This window comes from Mixophyes fleayi, chromosome 12, assembly GCF_038048845.1.
Source record: "Mixophyes fleayi isolate aMixFle1 chromosome 12, aMixFle1.hap1, whole genome shotgun sequence".
Taxonomy (NCBI): domain Eukaryota; kingdom Metazoa; phylum Chordata; class Amphibia; order Anura; family Limnodynastidae; genus Mixophyes; species Mixophyes fleayi.
Window position 1 is genome coordinate 61,505,088 of NC_134413.1, and position 20,645 is coordinate 61,525,732.

The 20,645-nt window shown below is 44.9% G+C and overlaps 1 protein-coding gene across 1 annotated transcript in view; it reads right to left on the reverse strand.

Moving 5' to 3' along the window:
- Positions 1 to 20,645, reverse strand: part of LOC142109168 (dihydroxyacetone phosphate acyltransferase-like) — a 77,825-nt gene that overhangs the window by 22,628 nt on the left and 34,552 nt on the right. The window contains exons 9-10 of the mRNA XM_075193246.1: positions 16,139 to 16,362; positions 8,268 to 8,513 (exon numbers count right to left, since the gene is read on the reverse strand). Coding sequence (XP_075049347.1) covers positions 8,268 to 8,513; positions 16,139 to 16,362 — 470 coding nt within the window. The remainder of the gene's footprint in view (positions 1 to 8,267; positions 8,514 to 16,138; positions 16,363 to 20,645) is intronic.

Here is a 20,645-nt window from a genome sequence, read left to right on the forward strand (position 1 = left end):
CTAAGCTCTGATTGGCTGTTACTGGTATTTAAGGCAGTGAGGTCTGCAGCCTCACTGCCGTTTATAGCGTTCTGTCCTCAGTCCTGCTGCCTGTTTGTGCTATCCATTTTTGGTTCCAGCTACCTTGGATTTGACTTCCCGTGTTTTGACCCCTGCTTGTTATTGGACCTGTGACCCTTCTCTTCTGACCTTGACCTTTTGCTTGGAATTCGGATTTTGCTTCTCTGCCTGTAAGTTTGACCCTTCGCTTGCCCTTGGATATTGCATCTGTGTCTGTGACCTTTTGACCTAGGATTCTTCTTATACTACTGTCCACCAATCACTCGACTTCTGGGAGTGATGGGAGTTCACTCTCCTTAAGTCAGTATACGTTACTCGACCCTCGGTTGGCCCGCAGCCCAGTCTGTCCCCACCACTAGGGGATCCAGCGAACACCTGGCCTTCAGAGTAGTTCCCGAGTTTCACTGTGCTGACTTGGGAGTTCCTAACATTATAACCGGCACAGGAAGATTGGTATCATACGGCCATGGACGGAGAAGAATCGAATCTGTCCCCAGCCCAGATTCTGGACAACCAGATACAGGCGGTTTAACAAAGTGATGCAGACTTTATCCCAGCGTCTGGCAGTCCAAGAAGGGGTTTCCAGAGACCGGCAGCTCCAGCAAGTTCCCGCTGGTGACACACCAGAGCCTAAAATGAATTTGCCTGACCGATTCTCTGGAAGCAGGCCAGCCTTCCGTAATTTCAAAGAGAGCTGCAAATTGTACTTCCGTCTGAAACCACGTTCCTCTGGTTCCGAACAGCAGAGGGTAGGGATCATCATCTCATTACTCCAGGGCGACCCGCAGTCTTGGGCCTTCTCCTTGCCTTCCACAAGTCCTGCCTTACAGTCTGTGGATGCCTTCTTTCAAGCTCTGGGGTTATTGTACGATGACCCGGACAGGGTAGCCTCAGCTGAGGCTCATCTCCGTACGCTAAGGCAAGGACGTCGCTCAGCGGAAGAGTATTGTTCGGAATTTCGGCGATGGTCCACTGATAGCGCCTGGAACGACCCATCATTGCGAAGCCAATTTCGCTTAGGACTTACTGAGCAGATTAAGGATTCCTTAGTTCAGTATCCGATGTCCAACACGCTGGAGAACCTGATGCAACTTGTCATAAAAATTAATCGTCGGATCAGAGAGAGAAAGGCTGAACGGGACTCCGCTGCTCCGATGGACGTTTTCACAAGCTCTGATAACACTTTGCCCGATTCCTCTGAACCTATGCAATTGGGCGCTTATCGCTTGCCTCCGGAGGAACGTTCCAGAAGACACTCATTAGGTTTGTGTATGTATTGTGGTCAACCAGGCCACTTAGTCCGTTCATGTCCCAGCAAGCCGGGAAACTCCAAAGCCTAAGTGCAGGTGAAGAGGTGCGCTTGGGTCTTCAGATTACCTCTTCAGACAATTCTTTATTAGTCCCTGGACGTCTAACTTTCCGTGAGAGATCCATGGACCTGAAAGCTTTTCTTGACAGTGGTGCGGCTGGTAATTTTCTGGATATACATTTGGCTCAGACACTTGATATTCCACATATCAGGTTAGGATCAAGCATCACCACATGTGGTTTGGATGGTAACCCCTTGCCTGGGGGAAGGATTCTCGCCAGGACTCCAATGGTTCGGTTGTCTGTAGGAGTCCTCCATACGGAGGAGCTCTCCTTCTATCTTATCTCTTGTCCCTCTGCTCCTTTGATATTGGGGTATCCCTGGCTTCGCAGTCATAACCCCCTTATTGATTGGAAAACAGGGGAGATTGTCCGTTGGAGTCCCGGGTGCTCTACGTCCTGCTTGACCTTGCCTCTTAGAATTATACAGCCTAGTCCAGAATTGCTGCTGGTACCCTACCAGGACTTCAGTGATGTCTTTTGCAAGAAGAAAGCTGATTCACTTCCACCACACTGGGAATACGATTGCGCAATTGAATTGGTACCCGGTTCTAAGTTGCCCAAAGGGCGTTTATATTCTCTATCCCTTCCTGAAGCACAGGCCATGGAATTATACGTAAAAGAAAACCTGGTGAAAGGGTTCATCCTCCCTTTTAAGTCTCCGGTAGGCGCAGGTTGTTTTTTCGTTTCTAAAAAAGATGGCAGCCTGAGGCCTTGCATCGATTTCCGTGGACTAAATAGCATCACGATTAAGAACATGTATCCGTTACCCTTGATCTCTGTTCTGTTCGATCAATTAAAAACAGCTACTGTATTCTCTAAGATTGACCTCCGAGGGGCCTATAATCTTATCCGAATCAAGAAAGGGGATGAGTGGAAGACTGCCTTTAATACCCACTCGGGACATTACAAATTTCTCGTAATGCCATTCGGTTTGTGCAATGCTCCAGCAGTCTTTCAGGACCTGATTAACGATGTATTACGTGAGTTCTTGGGAAAAACAGTTGTTGTTTATTTGGGTGACATCTTAATCTATTCCGAATCTTTATCTCAGCATCGTCAACACGTCCGCCAGGTTTTATTGAGATTACGAGAGCATCATCTGTACGCAAAATGGGAGAAATGTGAATTTGAGGTGTCCACAGTGGCATTCCTGGGTTATATCATCTCCTCATCAGGATTCGCTATGGATCCCGCCAAGGTGCAGGCAATTCAAGATTGGGTCCTACCTACTAACTTGAAGGCGATCCAAAGATTCCTTGGCTTCGCCAATTTTTACCGAAGGTTTATTGGCTCATTCTCCTCGTTAGTGGCTCCTATCACTGCCCTCACTCGAAAAGGAGCTAACCCAGCGGAGTGGTCCGCAGAAGCACTGGCAAGTTTCTCAGCTCTCAAAGCTTCCTTAATTTCCTCTCCAGTCCTTAGACACCCTGATCCAGGACTTACGTTTATTGTGGAGGTGGACGCTTCGGATGTCGGTGCTGGTGCCATTCTTTCTCAGAAAGACCCACGGAGTAAAAAGTTGCATCCTTGTGCATTTTTCTCGAGAAAGTTTTTGCCTGCGGAATGTAATTATGACGTTGGAAACCGTGAATTATTGGCCATTAAGTTGGCATTGGAGGAATGGCGACATTGGTTGGAGGGAGCTGCACATACCATTACCATCTTCACAGACCATAAAAACCTCCAATATATTCAGACCGCAAAAACTCTGAATCCCAGGCAGGCTCGCTGGGCCCTATTCTTCACCAGATTTAGGTTCATCATCACATTTCGTCCAGGTTCCAAAAATTCTAAAGCCGATTCGTTGTCCCAAAGTTTTGTGGCCCATCATCCTCAGTCACCTGACCCATTGCCTATTGTTCCTTCAACCACGATTCATCTCGGACTCACCCAGGATTTAGGAGCCACTATCCGTCATTTTCAGAAAATCGCTCCGGTGCAGACACCTATCAACAAATTATTTGTTCCGGTGCACCTTAGGAAATCGGTTCTCATAGAAGGTCACAATAACCGCTCTGCTGGTCATCTAGGAATTCGTAGGACTATCGAAATTCTTTCTCGCTGGCTTTGGTGGCCTACCTTATCAGATGACGTAGAGACTTATGTCCGTGCCTGTCCTAAATGTGCCAGAAATAAATCTGCTAGAAATCGTCCTTCTGGTCTACTGTTACCCTTACTTGCTCCAACCAGGCCTTGGACTCATCTTTCGATGGATTTTATTGTTGACCTGCCAGTATCTACAGGTCATAACACCATTTGGGTAGTGGTGGACCGATTCAGCAAGATGGCACATTTTATTTCCTTACCCAAATTACCGGATGCCAGAACCTTGGCCACCTTGTTTCTCACACATATCTTTCGTCTCCATGGGCTCCCAGAAGACATTGTATCAGACCGAGGATCCCAGTTTATTGCACACTTTTGGAGATCTTTTTGTAAATCCGTTGGGATCACTGTCAGTCTGTCCTCGGCATATCACCCTCAGTCGATTGGTCAGACAGAAAGAACCAGTCAGGCCTTGGAACAGTTCTTACGCATGTATGTGTCTAAATTCCATGATAACTGGTCCTCTCTCTTACCCTGGGTGGAATTTGCGTATAATAATTCTTGCCATTCCACTATACACACATCCCCGTTCTTCTGCAATTTCGGGTTCCATCCGAAATCCAACTCGTTCTCTACTGCTGTTTTCTGTGGGTATTCCGGAACACCTGCTTTTACTGCCAGGATGAGGGGTGTCTGGAAAAAGGTGCACTCTGCATTAGATCTAGCCTCCCAAAAATCCAAGGTTTTCGCGGACCGCCATCGTGCGCCATGTTCATTGAAAGTGGGGGATCGGGTTTGGTTGTCCACACGCAACATCAGGTTATGGCAACCTTGCTGGAAGCTGGGGCCCCGATACATTGGACCATTTTCAATCGAGAAAAAGATAAATCCAGTGGCGTTCAGGCTGAGACTACCACCTTCCTTAAAAATACCTTCAACATTCCATTGTTCTCTTCTAAAGAAAGCTGCGGCTCCCAGCAAATTCAGTCAGCCTTCCTCTAACAGGCCCCGGCCTTTGATTGTGAACGGAGACCAGGAATACATCGTCGAAAGGATCCTCGACTCTAGGTTGGTTCAAGGCCAAGTTCAATTCCTAGTCCACTGGAAGGGTTACGGCCCAGAAGAGAGATGTTGGATACCACAGAGGCGTCTCCATGCTGAAAGGCTCATTAAAGAGTTTTTTAATAAGTTTCCCACGAAACCTGGATGTCGGGGTTGCTTGACCCCTCCTCAAGGGTGGGGTACTGTCAGCAGTCGCGGCGGCCGCGGGCACCGCCGCAACTCTTACCTTTCTCTTGCAGGCGTCCAGGCCGTCGCTATGGCGACCGGGACGTCACTTCCGGAAACCACCCAAGGCAACGGTCGGACGCCAGCAGTAGTAGCGCTGCGTCCCGGCAGCTGGGGACAGCCGGGCGCATGCGCAGGAGCACTCACAAGCCTGTGGGCTAATTAGTTGTGGCTATCAGAACCTGCTCATGTGATATCAGAGCTAAGCTCTTATTGGCTGTTACTGGTATTTAAGGCAGTGAGGTCTGCAGCCTCACTGCCGGTTATAGCGTTCTGTCCCCAGTCCTGCTGCCTGCTTGTGCTATCCATTTTTGGTTCCTGCTACCTTGGATTTGACTACCCGTGTTTTGACCCCTGCTTGTTATTGGACCTGTGACCCTTCTCTTCTGACCTTGACCCTTTGCCTGGAATTCGGATTTTGCTTCTCTGCCTGTGAGTTTGACCCTTCGCTTGCCCTTGGATATTGCATCTGTGCCTGTGACCTTTTGACCTAGGAGTCCTTTTTATACTACTGTCCACCAATCACTCCACTTCTGGGAACTCCTTAAGTCAGTATACGTTACTCGACCCTCGGTCGGTCCGCAGCCCAGTCTGTCCCCACCACTAGGGGCTCCAGCAAACACCTGGCCTTCAGAGTAGTTCCCAAGTTTCACTGTGCTGACTTGGGAGTTCCTAACACTTTTCTTGCTCCCATTCTGTATAGATTTCTCCCCTTCAGCAGCAGCAGCAGCTGTAGTGTGCAAGGATGTGAATCATGGATTGCATTAGGGTAGCTATTCGGAATTGGATATTTGGATGCTGGACTAGTATATACTAATAATGAGGAGGAGGAGGAGGATGAAGGTGTTGACTCTATTATTACAGTGTCTTAATCTGAAACCTCAGACTCACATGTAGCACTTATGTATACCCTCTTTAGACTCTCCTGAGGACTCTGTGATTGCCCAAGCTGTTCTTCAACCTCCGTGTTATCCTCAGGCACTGATTTGTCTATTTTGGAGGTGTCAGTAACAGACCTACACTCTGAGTGACAAGGTGGTGCATGTGAAGTTGAGGAAGATGCAGGACCGCGGTTTGCACTTTGTTTTGGAATGGCCATTCTAGTATGTATACCAGCACCAGGAGTAGCAGGGCCCCTGTTACCAAAAAGTGGACATAGTTTCAGCCTTGTTTTGCCACTGAGAGTGGTGTATGGAATGGTGCATGGAATGTTAGCTATTTTTCTTTTTTTTAACAAATCACAGCAAATCATCAGCAAATTTCCTTAGTCCCCCTCTCTACAACAAGAGCTGACGGTTTCTTTGAGACTAAATTTGACAAATAGTGTTTGGATTTTGAGGATGCTTTCGTCAACTTTTTCCCCACATTACCTTATTTACTAGTAGAGTGTAACGTTGGTTGTACTGCTGGTACTGGGCTGCTCCTGATCTGTACAATGATCCATGGTTGTCAAGAGGAGTAATGTTACTTGAATAGATTGGATCTACTTGTAGATGCCTTCCACCACACCAGGGGAACGCCCAATTAGATAGGGAAAGTAAGGAATTTTATCTTAAAATTCTTAGGACACTGATCCACAATATACTTCTAACAAACAATTTTTATATTTTATTGGGGGTTGTGCTGCACTGAGTCAAAGACAAGAACACTCTGTTTACTTTTATGGTGTGTGTATTTGCTGGTGACCCTCACACACAAACAGGCTTTGTCCAGTATAGATTTCACTGAATGAACATTTCAAAAGTATTGAAAAATAAAAAAGATTAGAATATATAGCCTTTTTTTGGGGGGGGGGGCTAGCTGCATGCTGAATATGACAGCTTTCTCTAAATATAGATTTCACTGAATGACCCTTCCAAAATATAAAAGTATTGAAAAATAGAAAAGATTGGAATATATAGCCTTTTTTGGGGGCTCTAGCTGCATGCTGACCCTGACTAACAGCCTTCTTTAAATATAGATTTCACTGACTGACCCTTCCAAAATATAGACATCTTGAAAATAGAAAAGATTAGAATATATAGCTTTTTTTGGGGTGTGCAACTGCTGCTCAATCTCACACGCAAACACTCATTTTTTCAAAATTATTTCACTTATCACCAGTGCTTTTTTTGTAAGAAAAAAGGTGCTGGAACTCACATCACATAGTCAATCACTGTACACACACCCACACACGTTACTTGTGTAACGAAACATAACGGTGACCGCCCGCAGAAAGCTCTCACCGTGCGACCACACGACCAATCACAAGCTGAGCAGCGCCACAAGCCGAGCAGTGCCATCACAACCAGCGCGGACGAAGTACGCATGCATCAGACTCGACACACAATCAGCCCGCATGCACCATTTTCATGATTTTGCCGCTGACCTGCTACGCTCGACAGGATGATTCAAGTCCATGTGGACCAAACATCAAATATTCAAAAGTTACTTTTAAAACTTGGAAAATCCGTTGAAAAAAGGTGCCAGAACTCAGTTCTGTGAGTTCTATGACAAAAAAAGCACTGCTTATCACTACCCCACACAGATTACTTTAAATAGAAAAAATTTCACTTTTAAAAGAAAGAAATCTGTTTGTTTTTTGGATTCTGTTGCTAACAGTCTGACAGCAAAAGCTTTGTTTTTCTCAAAGAATATACTAGTTAGTTTAGAATTATACCGATCTATCTCAGTCTGTATATTCTGTTTATTACTATTAGATATATGCAATGCAATGCATTAACAATAAGAAGTAGCCACTAGTCTGTTTAAAGTGTATTAAGATTGAAACTAAAAGCAATTGATCAGCATACTATTGTAGTTGACTATTCTCTACAGAACTGCTTTACAATAATGATAGGATTCTATTGCTTTCCTCTTGTTCACTCTGAACACTATTTTATCAGCAGAGCAACACAGCTACCCCCCCCCCCCCCCCCCCTCCTATGCACTGTCTCTCTAAAATGACATTTGAGAGAATGAGAGCGGACTATATATACAAAAGATGGCAATCCAGAACTAGCAAGAGTTTTGCAAAAAGAATCATGATTTAGTTTCACTTGGATACTCAATGTTGGATTTTATTGGATTTCACATAATCCGAACCGCTCATCTCTAGTAAATGTATCATGTTGAGGGACATTTGATATTATTATTATCTTAGACTTATAAGTCGTCACAAAGGGTCCGCAGCACCGTACATTATATATACAGAAAACAGAACCAAGACACAAAATTATACAAAATATATACAAACACAGGTGACAGGGTAAAGCAAATCAGATAAACTCTTGGACAGATAGTGAAGGGGATGGTAGAAATCAGCGAGAAGAAGGCCAACGCTTAAGAAAACAGGGCTAGGGAAGCAGGCCAAGAAGTACAGAGGGTGAAGGAACTGTGGAAGGAGCACACAAGGAAAGAGGGCCCTGATATTCATGTCCCAGCATAGAAAAGAAACACCTTACTAAAATCATGTAAAAATCACACAGCCTGTTACCATGTGTTTGTTGAAAATTAGTTCATACCTTTCCCGAAATTCTGTGCCCATTTACAAGCCAACAACAATAGGGCAGGCCGTACAAAGAAATTAATCAGTTGGTTCCTGTAGGAGGCGCCAGTCAGAAAAGTGACAGCTTGTTTGACCACCAGCTCTTCTGTCAATACTTCTGTTACACTGTGCTCAAGCAAAACAACCTGATCATCCACAAGGCACATAATGTTTGAATGAAGGTTTAAGTTGGACTGAATGACTTCATGGTCAGTGATGTTATCTGGAGAAATAGGAACAGTCAAGAAACACATGCATACTTCGTACAATATAATAGAAAACAAGCATTGATCAGCCATGGGACAATAGATTATTAAACTCAGTTACATGTATGTATTCTTTCCAATAAAACATAAGTTCTAAAACTAGTTAGTAACTGAACCAAGATAAACAATGACCCTGGGAGTGACATTTATGAAGCCAGCCAAGATCAAACAGTTCAAAGATCAGTGGATTTTTTTGTACTGTGTAATATTTGCATTTGTATTTGTGTGTGTGTTTTTAAAGCTTTTATTGAGTTTTTACAGTTTGCTAAAAAGATAACATATGTAATAATTAACAAAACAATTTGGTAGAAGAGAATACTTACAAAATCAGAATTACAACATATAGATAACAATAGATTTACATAATGAGTTACTTATTTCCATTTGTGTTTGTGTGTTATTTCTATTCTTGCACTGGAGTCTACTACAGTGCTATCATTTGGTGGCCATGGCAATACGTCTGACTGATGAATGAGGCACCGCATGATAGAGTCCTGTTTCCACATAGAACACTGTGATAGCAGAGATGCAGAAGACAAACATACAAAATAAAAAACAGCAGCAGATTCATGAGGAGGGCAGAATACATCTAGATAAGACAAGCAGCACCTTACCAGACAGACATAACCCGAAGACTGAGAGAAAAAGATCTGATTTACTGTTATAATACAAGGATCAGTGACTGAAAAAATTAACGGTTAGATTGTCTTTGTTCAAAGGAATGTCAGATGAAACTAGGCCGTTTCTGTTTATAAAAAAAAAAACATACTTAGCTGGTGTAGCTTAAAACTGTATACTGCGGAAATAGACAAAGATGGGGTCCGTGCTTCTATACCTATGTGTAAGCAGCCGATGGGATGAGAATGGGACTAGTCCTAATCCCCAAAAATACAGATTGTAGAAGAGAGATTCCCAGGCACTACTGTATTGTGAAAATATATATATATATATAAGATGGATCACGTTTGGCTGAAGCCTGATTTATTATACACAATAATGTTAATAACGAGTAATGGTGTGCGGGCACACATAAAAACAATCACAATGGAGTCAACAACACAGTACTTCAATAGACTTATGTAGTGGTATAGAACGATGCTGTACCACTGGCATACAAATATCCAGAACAGTAATGGCTCAATAACTGCATGCACCAGAAGTGTGGCAGCAGAGAATCCAAATTAGTCCAATGCAGGGGGCTAATAAGTCCAACAATCCTTGCTGAAGAGAAAACTAGACACCAGGGGTTAATAATCCTGGAAAGTGTGCAATGCCGGTGCAGATAAGTAAAACACTAAGTGTGGTCATAGATAATGAGTTCATACACATAGTGTGAAGTCGGTGAAAGCTAAACAGCCACTGACCTATATCCGGAGATATTCCCCAGCGCTGTCCTGGTCTGGTATTATGGTTTCCACGTGCGGCTGGACAGTATACTGTTACTTACTGAATCCAAGGTTGTATGATGTGTATAGATAAGGCACCTGCTTATTTGTGAAATTTCTAGACATACATTGAAATATAATTATACTCACATCTAATGTTTTTTCTCTAGACTGCTTAGCTTTCAGATATGTACTTTCTAGTTGTTGGCATAATGCCATATATTATAGGCTTGCGTGATCGTGATATGTGTTTGTTCTAGTAAATCAGAGTTCTTGCAAACAACAGACCTGTGTTTTTCATTAACTCTCCGGCTGGCCATACACCTTATCTGATTGAAAAAGGAAGTAGGGGAGGCACAGTGTGATTGAAAAATGGGGGGGAGAGAAAGGCACAGTGTGATTGAAAATGGGGGGGGAGAAAGGCACAGTGTGATTGAAAGTGGGGGAGAGCAGCATGGCACAGTGTGATTGAAAAGGAGGGGGAGCAGTGTGAAGGTGTGCCCAGTAGCTGAGGTGCCCGTCAAGAGGGTAAAGTTGGAACCCAAGAAGAAAGAAGATAACTCACAATTCCTGCATTCCAGCGCTGGTAAGTCTCCATCTTCTTTCGTAGGTCCCGATAGCAGAGGGCAAGTGAGCCAATCAGGGCTCACCTTCCCCTGCTGGCCAATGGGCGGTTAGCACTGCGGCGAGCCAAGCAGCGCCAGCGGCCCTGAGTGTCGTCAGTGTGCTGGTGGCAATTCAAGCCGCCAGGCACTGCCATTTTAAAATTAATGCGCCGGCGGAGCAGACAAGAGAGGACGTCGTGGGACATCTAGCGGAGGAAAAGCAAAAGACGCCAGCGGAAGTGGCAGGGAGCCCTGGTCAGGGCTGCCACACGATGACGACAGAGAAGGCGGCACGGAAGACAGAAGACGCCGAGATCAAGAAGAAGAACAGATCAACGGCGGGGAGAATTTGTAGGGGTTAGGAGCGCTCCCGCCGGGAAGACAGCGGGGAGCAGAACTCCGAAGAGGGGAAGAGTCGCCACCGGATGGAGGGTCTGGAAGACCCAGAGATGAAGATGTCGGGGCAAGCTGAGAATCCTGAGCGGAGCAGGTGAGCATATTTCCTGCTGCTAGTTCAGGCACAAGGCCCGTGGGCAATTTGGGCACTAGGCCTATTGGCACAGTAAGGGGGCACAAGTCCCTGGTGTTGTTAGATACAGGGGGGTAAGGGGGACACCAGGCCCCAGCAGTAGAATTAGGGAATAAGGACCTATAGACAGAGACAGGGCACAAGTCTCTTATAGGTAGAGTGGGCGTAAGAGCCTTTATCGGGAAGTTAGGTGTAGGATACACGTTAGTTTTCCTTACCCATAGTTCCCTGGGTCAAGCAGAGTTACCGAACCAGTGATAGAGTACCCAATTGGCAGTGCATCACGGCCCTTTTGATTTCCGGGGTCCTTCTTTCGGTTCCACTGGGGTGCCTGACTCTGAGTTTCGGCATGTCCGCCTGGCGGTTCCAGTGCAGGCAGTGTTACTACATGGTTGGGAGTCTCAGGTCTGCGTTCCGGCAGTGGCCACTGATGGTTCCAGGCGGAGGTGTTTTGCCAGGTGGCGTGCTGCTCCAGTGGGCCCTGGTCCAGCATCTGCAACTGCTCCTTGCTAATGTGTAAGTGCCCCCTAGTGAGGAGACAGTCTCCTTGGTAAGTCCTGGAAATTGGGTTTAGCCTATATCTCGGAGTAGATGGTAAGTACCGGCTGGTGCTTCACAGGAAGAGGGCGGGGGCTTAGGTAGTACACCACATACAGCTTCTAGCAGAGTTGCGCTGACTGGTCATTAGTTGTTGTAGGATCAGGGCGTCTGTTTAGCTAGTAGCATCTTGTGGGTGGTACACTATAGCCTCTCAGTTAGTTTAGGTGGGAGGCTGTGTATTGTTGTTGCAGGTGATGGAGGAATGCGAGGGAACAGGAGTTAGAAGTGGGGGTTGCTCAGTGAGTATGGTTACTAGGTTTCCCTTCTTCTGAGCGGGCCCTCACCTACTGGTAAGTAGAGTACTTGGGCGGGATTGTTCCTGGTCCCTAGTATTCGCAGTGCCGGGTTTTTTAGGCCCTGAGTAAACCGAGGTGTCAGCAGGCAGGGTAGAGTGAATGTCTCTGCCCCTTGTCGTGGCCTCAGACATATCATCACCTGGTGCAAGTGGATCCTCATATTTGGTTTCTTCCCCAGGAGCCAGTGCAGGTGGATGTGCCAGAGGAAAAGAATGAATTCCGCTGGGTATTTGAACTATCAGAATTATTTTGCTGCTATGTGTGTGCTGGAGGAGTCAAAGTTCTTTGAGAAAATTTGTCTGTAGCCATTATGATTATAGTGCTGGAAGAAGAGGAGTGTAATAAAGTTTGATTTTGTTTTGAACTGAGATAGCCTGGCACCCAATATTGTTGTCCACTTATACTGCACCACCACTAGTGGCCACATCACTGCAACTGTGATTAAATCCCTTAATATTCAGCGAACCCCCAGGCGATGAATGCTATACCCACACAATAACTGGAGCAGTATAGAAAGGCAACAGCAAGTGGAGTACCAAGCAACAACAGGATACCCAAAGTAAGTGTATTCACATCACAACACATGGTTCCAGAGAGGTTTTACATGGATACAGGTGGGCAGCACAATGGCCTAGAGGTTAGCACTTCTGCCTCACAGCACTGGGGTCATGAGTTCGATTCCCGACCATGGCCTTATCTGTGTGGAGTTTGTATGTCCTCCCTGTGTTTGCGTGGGTTTCCTCCGGGTGCTCCGGTTTCCTCCCACACTCCATAAACATACTGATAGGTTCATTGGTTGCTATCAAAATTGACCCTGGTCTGTCTCTCTCTGTCTGTCTGTCTGTCTCCCTCTCTGTGAGTGTGTGTCTATATTAGGGAATTAGGACTGTAAGCTCCAATGGGGCAGGGACTGATGTGAATGAGTTCTCTGTACAGCGCTGCGGAATTAGAGGCACTATATAAATAAATGATGATGATAATGATGATGAATGTGCTAATAAAAAAGCTGAGGGGAGAATGTGCTGATACATCAGGAAGAGGGGAAAATATGCTGATACAGGGGGAAGAGGGGAGAATGTTCTGATACAGGGGGAGAGGCGCAAATGTGCAGATACAGGATGGAGATGGATGTATTTGCTGATACATCAGGGAGAGGGGAGAATGTGCTGATACTTCAGGGAGAGGGGAGAATGTGCTGATACAGGGGGGGGAGGGGAGAATGTGTTGATACAGGGGGAGGGGCACAAATATGCAGATATAGTGGGGAGATGGGTGAATGTGCTGATACAGAGGGGAGAGTGGAGAATGTGCTGATACAGAGGTAAAGGGGAGAATGTGCTCATACAGGAGGAGAGGGGAGAATGTGCTGATATAGATGAAGAGGGGATATTGTGCTCATATTGGGGGAGAGGGGAGAATGTGCTTATACAGAGGGGAGAGGCACAAATGTGCAGATACAGGGTGGAGATGGGTGAATTTGCTGATACATCAGGAAGAGGGGAGAATGTGCTGATACAGGGGGGGCAGGGGAGAATGTGTTGATACAGGGGGAGGGGCACAAATATGCAGATATAGTGGGGAGATAGGTGAATGTGCTGATACAGAGGGCAGAGTGGAGAATGTGCTGATACAGAGGTAAAGGGGAGAATGTGCTCATACAGGGGGAGAGGGGAGAATGTGCTGATATAGATGTAGAGGAGATATTGTGCTCATATTGGGGGAGAGGGGAGAATGTGTTTATACAGAGGGGAGAGGCGCAAATGTGCAGATACAGGGTGGAGATCGGTGAATTTGCTGATACATCAGGGAGAGGGGAGAATGTGCTGATACAGGGGGGGCAGGGGAGAATGTGTTGATACAGGGGGAGGGGCACAAATATGCAGATATAGTGGGGAGATGGGTGAATGTGCTGATACAGAGGGCAGAGTGGAGAATGTGCTCATACAGCTGGAGAGGGGAGAATGTGCTGATATAGATGTAGAGGAGATATTGTGCTCATATTGGGGGAGAGGGGAGAATGTGCTTATACAGAGGGGAGAGGCGCAAATGTGCAGATACGGGTGGAGATGGGTGAATTTGCTGATAAATCAGGGAGAGGGGAGAATGTGCTGATACAGGGGGGCAGGGGAGAATGTGTTGATACAGGGGGAGGGGCACAAATATGCAGATATAGGGGGGAGATGGGTGAATGTGCTGATACAGAGGTAGAGGGGAGAATGTGCTCATACAGGGAGAAAGTGGAGAATGTGCTGATACAGAGGAAGAGGCATAGTTACCTACTTTTGAGACCAGCTGTTCGGGAGGGGGTCCGTCGAGGGGGCGAGGCCACGTGTGATGCACCGTTAGGCTCCGCCCCTGTCAATCTTAGGAAATTCTGGCCAATCGTAGCAGGGGGCGGGGGCGCGATGACGCGGTTAGCCCTGCCCCCACCATCTAGAACAACGGGGAGATGCTGGTTCCGGGATTTTTGCCTGCTTTCTCAGGAGTCCGGGAGAACTCCAAAAAATGCGGGAATCTCCTGGACATTCTGGGAGAGTAGGCAACTATGGGTAGAGGGGAGAATGTGCTGATACAAAGGTAAAGGGGAGAATGTGCTCATACAGGGGGAGAGGGGAGAATGTGCTGATACAGAGGTAAAGTGGAGAATGTGCTGATGCAGAGGGGAGAGGGGAGAATGTGCTGATACAGAGGTAGAGGGGAGAATGTGCTCATACTGGGGGAGAGGGGAGAATGTGTTTATACAGAGGGGAGAGAGGAGAATGTGTAGATAAAGGGACAGAGGGTAAATGTGCTGCTACAGAGGCAAGGGATAGGATGTGTTACTATAAATGATGGGGGAATGTGTTACATGGAGGGGGGAGAGAAATGTGCCACTAAAGATGTGAGCAAGGGAATGTGTTACTACAGAGGGACATAACTCCCAGCATTTCAACACCCAGCATTGGCCCTGTTGACGGGACTTAGACTGGGAGGTGACCACACCCAAACGTGATGTGGCCTTGCTCTCACAGGGCTACCTTGCAATGTAAAGCACTAGGCCATCCGTCAGAAACTTCCCTTCCCCTCCAAACACTGCAGCATGAACCAGTAGCAGGAGCGCTGCACACGTTTACCACTGCTCTGCCATGCAGAGCAGCTGTGCACGGGAGATTCTTTCCAATGTTCCAACCCAAAACATGTCAGTGGGTGGAACAGTGGGACAGTGCCCTAAAATTGTTAGGAGGTTTGTAGGTGATGGAGCTCAACTATGTTGTAGGGAAGGGTCATGGATCGCCTCCCATTGTGACATGACCACACCCACTATATAGGATGGCCATTCCTTTTCTGAAGTCCTACTACTACACGGGGAACTTTTAACAAAGTTTCTATGTATTGAGAGCTATGGCATAACTGAGGTATGACATAACTGTAAAGAGGATCCATTTTTTTCTGCAGAAAATTCTACTTGTTTAACATGTTTAAGCAACTTTAGTTTTATTGTGGTCCATTAAAAAAAAAAATTGCACCCCCCCGTCCTATACTGTTATAGTGTCTTAACAATGTTAGTGCACAAAATTGCATCTTACATATAAAATCTAATTAAACAAAGACTCCCACGTGTGGTTAACCGCTTTGTAGATCAAATGGGAATCTTTAAATCTTGTGCAAATGATTAACGTATGAAGTACTACCAGCTGGAGGGGTCAATATGCAACAGCCAGTCTAGATAGAGTTGTTTGTGTCATGATCACATGTCTTTACACCAGGCCTCACAAAAGATATGTCCTCCTGAGAGGTGTATCTAGAGATGTGTCCCAGTCTCATCAACCGGGGACAAGCTACACTTTCTGGTGTTGCAGTTGTTGTGAAACTACAAGTCCCAGCGTACCTGCTAACTATCGGCTGGCTATGAGCTGGCAAAGCATGCTGGGGCTTATAGCTTTACAACACCTGGAGAGCCACAGGTTGGCAAGGCCTGGTCTATTCTTATAATTTCAGAAGACATTCTCATTTAGGGCTTTGTTCTGTAACATTTATATTTACTTATTTTATATCAATAAATACATATCATAACAAAATGTGTTTTTAATCTATGTGTTTTTAAATGTATGAGGATATTGGATTTGCAGTGTGCCTACTAAAACATTACAAATGCACTAGTTATTTGTAAAGATTACACTTACATACCAGGCCAGTCTACACATCCTCCAAAGGCCTCTGTTAAATCCTTGAGCCATAGTGTCTTCTCAACTAACGCGTTGTAGTTCAATGCTGGTAAGTTTTGTAGCAAAATGGTGGCTATCAAGACTCCAGGGCTGAGCACCGTGTTGGCTATTTGGTGAAGCTCTACTTTATATGCCATATCAGAGGTAAACTGTTGCATATCCTCAGAAGATCTGTGAGGAAGATGTCTAAAAGCGACAGAAACGTTGACAATAATTTTAGAATAACAGATATGTGTACACCACATCTAGAGATGAGCAAAGTTCTGGCAAAATTCACACACATCAAGTTTTGCTGCAAATGTGGTCATTTCAAAGGTGTGAACGTCCAACAATACAATCCCACAATGTGGGGCATATTAAATTAGCGCAAAGGCACTCCATTGTGATGTGATTTTGCAGACTTCGTCCCCCCCTAACATAGAGGTGCGAGGAGAAATCCACGATGTAGTAGTACCTGCAAATGTGCATGTTCGGAGGAACATTGCATCTAATTGAATATGCCCCTATATATGAAACACTGTTGAAACACATTGACCTAGAGGAGCAATAAACAACCATCCAGATAAATGTAAGAGGATTATATCTTCAGCAGTCCAAGATAACCTGGGACCTGGACAATTAAGGACTCTGATCGTTTTATGTTTACTGACCCATTCAAAATATCTGGTAGGGATGATTTTCACATTCTGTGAGGAAACACATTGTTTTTATTTGATATTGATAAATCTTTTTTATGTAATTTTTATAAAATAAAACTTTAAAAACAAAAGCGTAATGCTTTACGTTGGGTTGTTTTTCTCCTTTCTATATGTGTTGGAGGAGCTAAGCCAGTAACAAGACATTGTTGAAGCATATTATATAAGGACCTAAAGCAGGGTTGTCCAGCATGCCTGTAAATGTGGCCCAGAAGGAGTTTTGGTTGTGGCAAGGGGGCAGCGCTGTTAATGGAAAAAAAAAATCCTGCAAAAAAAAGAAAAGAAAATACTTACCTTGCGGTCACGCGGTCACGTTATCTGGTACTCCGGCTCCCTCCCTTGTCTCCTCCTCCGTGCAGCGCTCGCAGTGAATGTCGGGCGTGATGTCATCACACCCAACATCCATTGCGGAGCGCAGCACAGAGGAGTCACCCGCGCGAGAAGAACAATCAGCAGCACAGAATTGGAGAAAAGAAGAGAAGAGGATCGGAGAAAAAGCCGATTAAAAGGTAAGTTAAGGGGGATTTTTTTTATTATTTCAAGGGACGCTGACTAGTGAATAAAAGTCACCTGGTCCTGGAGCATCATGGACCTTATCTCCCTGCTACATACTTCTACTTGTAATACTAATGGGGCATTATATATTATTCTCTTTGGCCCAATATAAGTTGTTATCCCTTAACTAACATAGTGGTGTAATTAGCAAAACAGGTCACAATTTGGGGTCACAGTGATGTATATGTCAGGTACCGCAGGCCTGGTAAGGGCACCCTGATATACAATGCCTGGCTTAAATGCACTTTATTGATATTGCATTGAAACAATACAAAAAGTGATTATAGTATAATAACTAGAAAGGATTTTTTGAACAGGGCAATTGAAAGGTAAGTATAGGGGGATTTGAAAAAAAAAGTGATTATATATATATATATATATATATATATATATATATATATCACTTTTTTTCTCATATATATATATATATGTTAACTATGTTTTCTATGGTTTTTTGGATGCTCAGCTATCGTTATTGTTAGTGTATCTTATGTGCAGCCCAAACCAACTCATCGTCTTCCAATGTGGCCCAGGGAAGCTAAAAGGTTGGACACCCCTGACCTAAAGCATGGTAATTTAGTAAGTGTAAGCACAGTTGGTTGTGGACAGCTGAAATCATGGTGTTTTTTTTCCGTTATATCATCACTTAGTTGAATGAAAGCATTAGATAGCTTGTAAGTGCAAGCATCATCACCGCCATTTATTTATATAGCGCCACTGATCCCGCAGCGCTGTACAGAAAACTTATTCACATCAGTCCCTGCCCCATTGGAGCTTACAGTGTAAATTCCCTAATATACACACACAGACAGACAGAGAGACTAGAGTCAATTTTGATAGCAGCCAATTAACCTACTAGTATGTTTTTGGAGTGTGGGAGGAAACCGGAGCACCTGGAGGAAACCCACGCAAACACGGGGAGAACATACAAACTCCACACAAATAAGGCCATGGTTGGGAATTGAACTCATGACCCCAGCGCTGTGAGGCAGAAGTGCTAACCACTTAGCCACCGTGCTGCCCAAGCATGAAAGGGCGTCTTGACTATGGAAGGTGGATTGATGTGATCACGAAAATAGTGACCCTTAGCTGGCACTAATAAGATTAAGATGAGTATTTCACATCGGTAGTGAACATACTGGTAGGTTTGCTGACTAAATTAACACTAGTGTTTGTATGGGGTGGCACTGTTGGTGTGTGTGAGTTTGCGCCTGAGCATGCACTTGGAAAGATAAATTCAATAGTATAATGACAATAAATGCTAAGCTCACTTATTGTCACCTCTCTCACTTTTTGCAATGGGGAATGTAGATTTACCTATTGTCATTTCTGTTTCTAGGTTTACTGTTATACTGTACTTACATGTCACCAGGTAGGTTCCCTAGACACAGCTAGAGGTTTTATCAGGCCCACTATAGGACCCAATGTCACTTTTGGTCACCAGAGCTGCCAGCTGACCATAGGCACCTCAAGGCCTTGTTGTGCTGAAAGTGTCAGTCTGCAAGTCACAAATACGGACTACTTAGTGTTAAATTGTCTGCATGATGCCCAGGAGATTAATGTGATTATGCGTTATAAAGTGGGTACTCATTGCTCAATTATGTACAGCTAGACAGCCTGGAGCCGCTTACCACAGGATACCTGCTATCACCAGAGGAATTGTGGCAAGCTTGGTAACAGTCCCCTCATAAACAGGTAAAAATAATGTGAAGGAGAGAGGACAGCCCTGCTGAAGACATTATGGGAACTGGGTGAGGGTTAAAAGAGGGGAATTCTCCAAACCAAGGGGTATTAAGCCTGGACAGTTTGGCCTAGGGGTTATGGTTACTATTAGGCTGGTTGTGGATAGGTGGATCAGACAGCACTGCTGACTATGGGAGGGTCTATGGACTTTGTGAGCCTCCCCAAAATGGGAAGACATTAGACTTGGTCCCTACCTTACTGGTAGAGGAGAGGAAAATCATGATTCAGCAGCCGGGACAGAGCTACTAAGGATTGCTGTCTATAGCTCTTTTAGGTAGGCAGTAGTAGGCGTTTGTTCTGTAGAGTGTTAAAATCACAAAAAGTCTGTTTGTGCTTTTACCCAATTATTTTGCCTCAGTGATTGCAAACCTCCAAAGGGTACCTTTCAATTCTACTCAAGACGTTGTCTGCCATCACAAGTATGAAGAAATGAAACTGAGTTTGCAACACTTTCCTATCTCATGACTCTGCAAGAATTCAACTACTACATCACCTGTGCCTTATTACTCTCCAATCAACACTTCCACCCACTCCCTCACTTGGCTCTCCACATCATTACTCCATACTAGCCAAACATCCAGGAATAAGCTACATCTACTGCAGCCTCACTCTACACTACTTCTCTGATTGCACAGGACATTGCAATTAAGGAAATTATTTTTATTCCGTCAATTTTTGCTATTTTACTCATAAATCCCAATGTTTGCCAAATTATTTTTCTTACTCTCCTTTCATGGCATTATCTTTAGGACTATTTTATCCTTCACCCATACTGCAACACACACCTCTGTTCATATTGCCCCTTCATTACTTCACTCACCTCTAGTGAAATCGCATGAACTCTTTTCCTATTTCTAATTTCCTAAATTAAATAATTTTAACAGCCTCACCCTGTCACCAGAAAATAAAAGGACACAAATCTTACAGTCATCTTTCCTATCTTTCTTCCTCCCTGCCTCTATTAGCTAGTGACATATCACCTAATCCAGGTGACCCTCATTTCTCCCACATACATATATCTAAACACTACTAAAATCTAGCAATCCTAAAATGCATCACCTGTCTCCCTTCTCTCCAAAGTCCTTTAAATGTGCTCTTTAGAATGCACACGCTATTTGTAAAAAACTTACCTCCATACACGACCTCTTCCTCTCAAACAACTTAAACCTTCTGGCAATAACAGAAACATGGCTAACGCAATCAGAGACTGCCTCACCTGGAGCCCTTTCACATGGTGGTCTCCATTTGACCCACACTTCCAGACCTGGCGGCAGACAGGGAGGTGGGTTTGGACTACTTCTGTCCACACAGTGCACATTCACAGTTCTACCAAATGCCCCATCACTCACGTTCACATCTTTCGAAGTACATACTGTTAGGATTTTTAACCCATTCTCTATGTGTGTTGCTGTCATCTATCACACCCCTGGTCCATACCAACGATTTTTTGAACACTTCTCTGCATGGCTCCCTCAC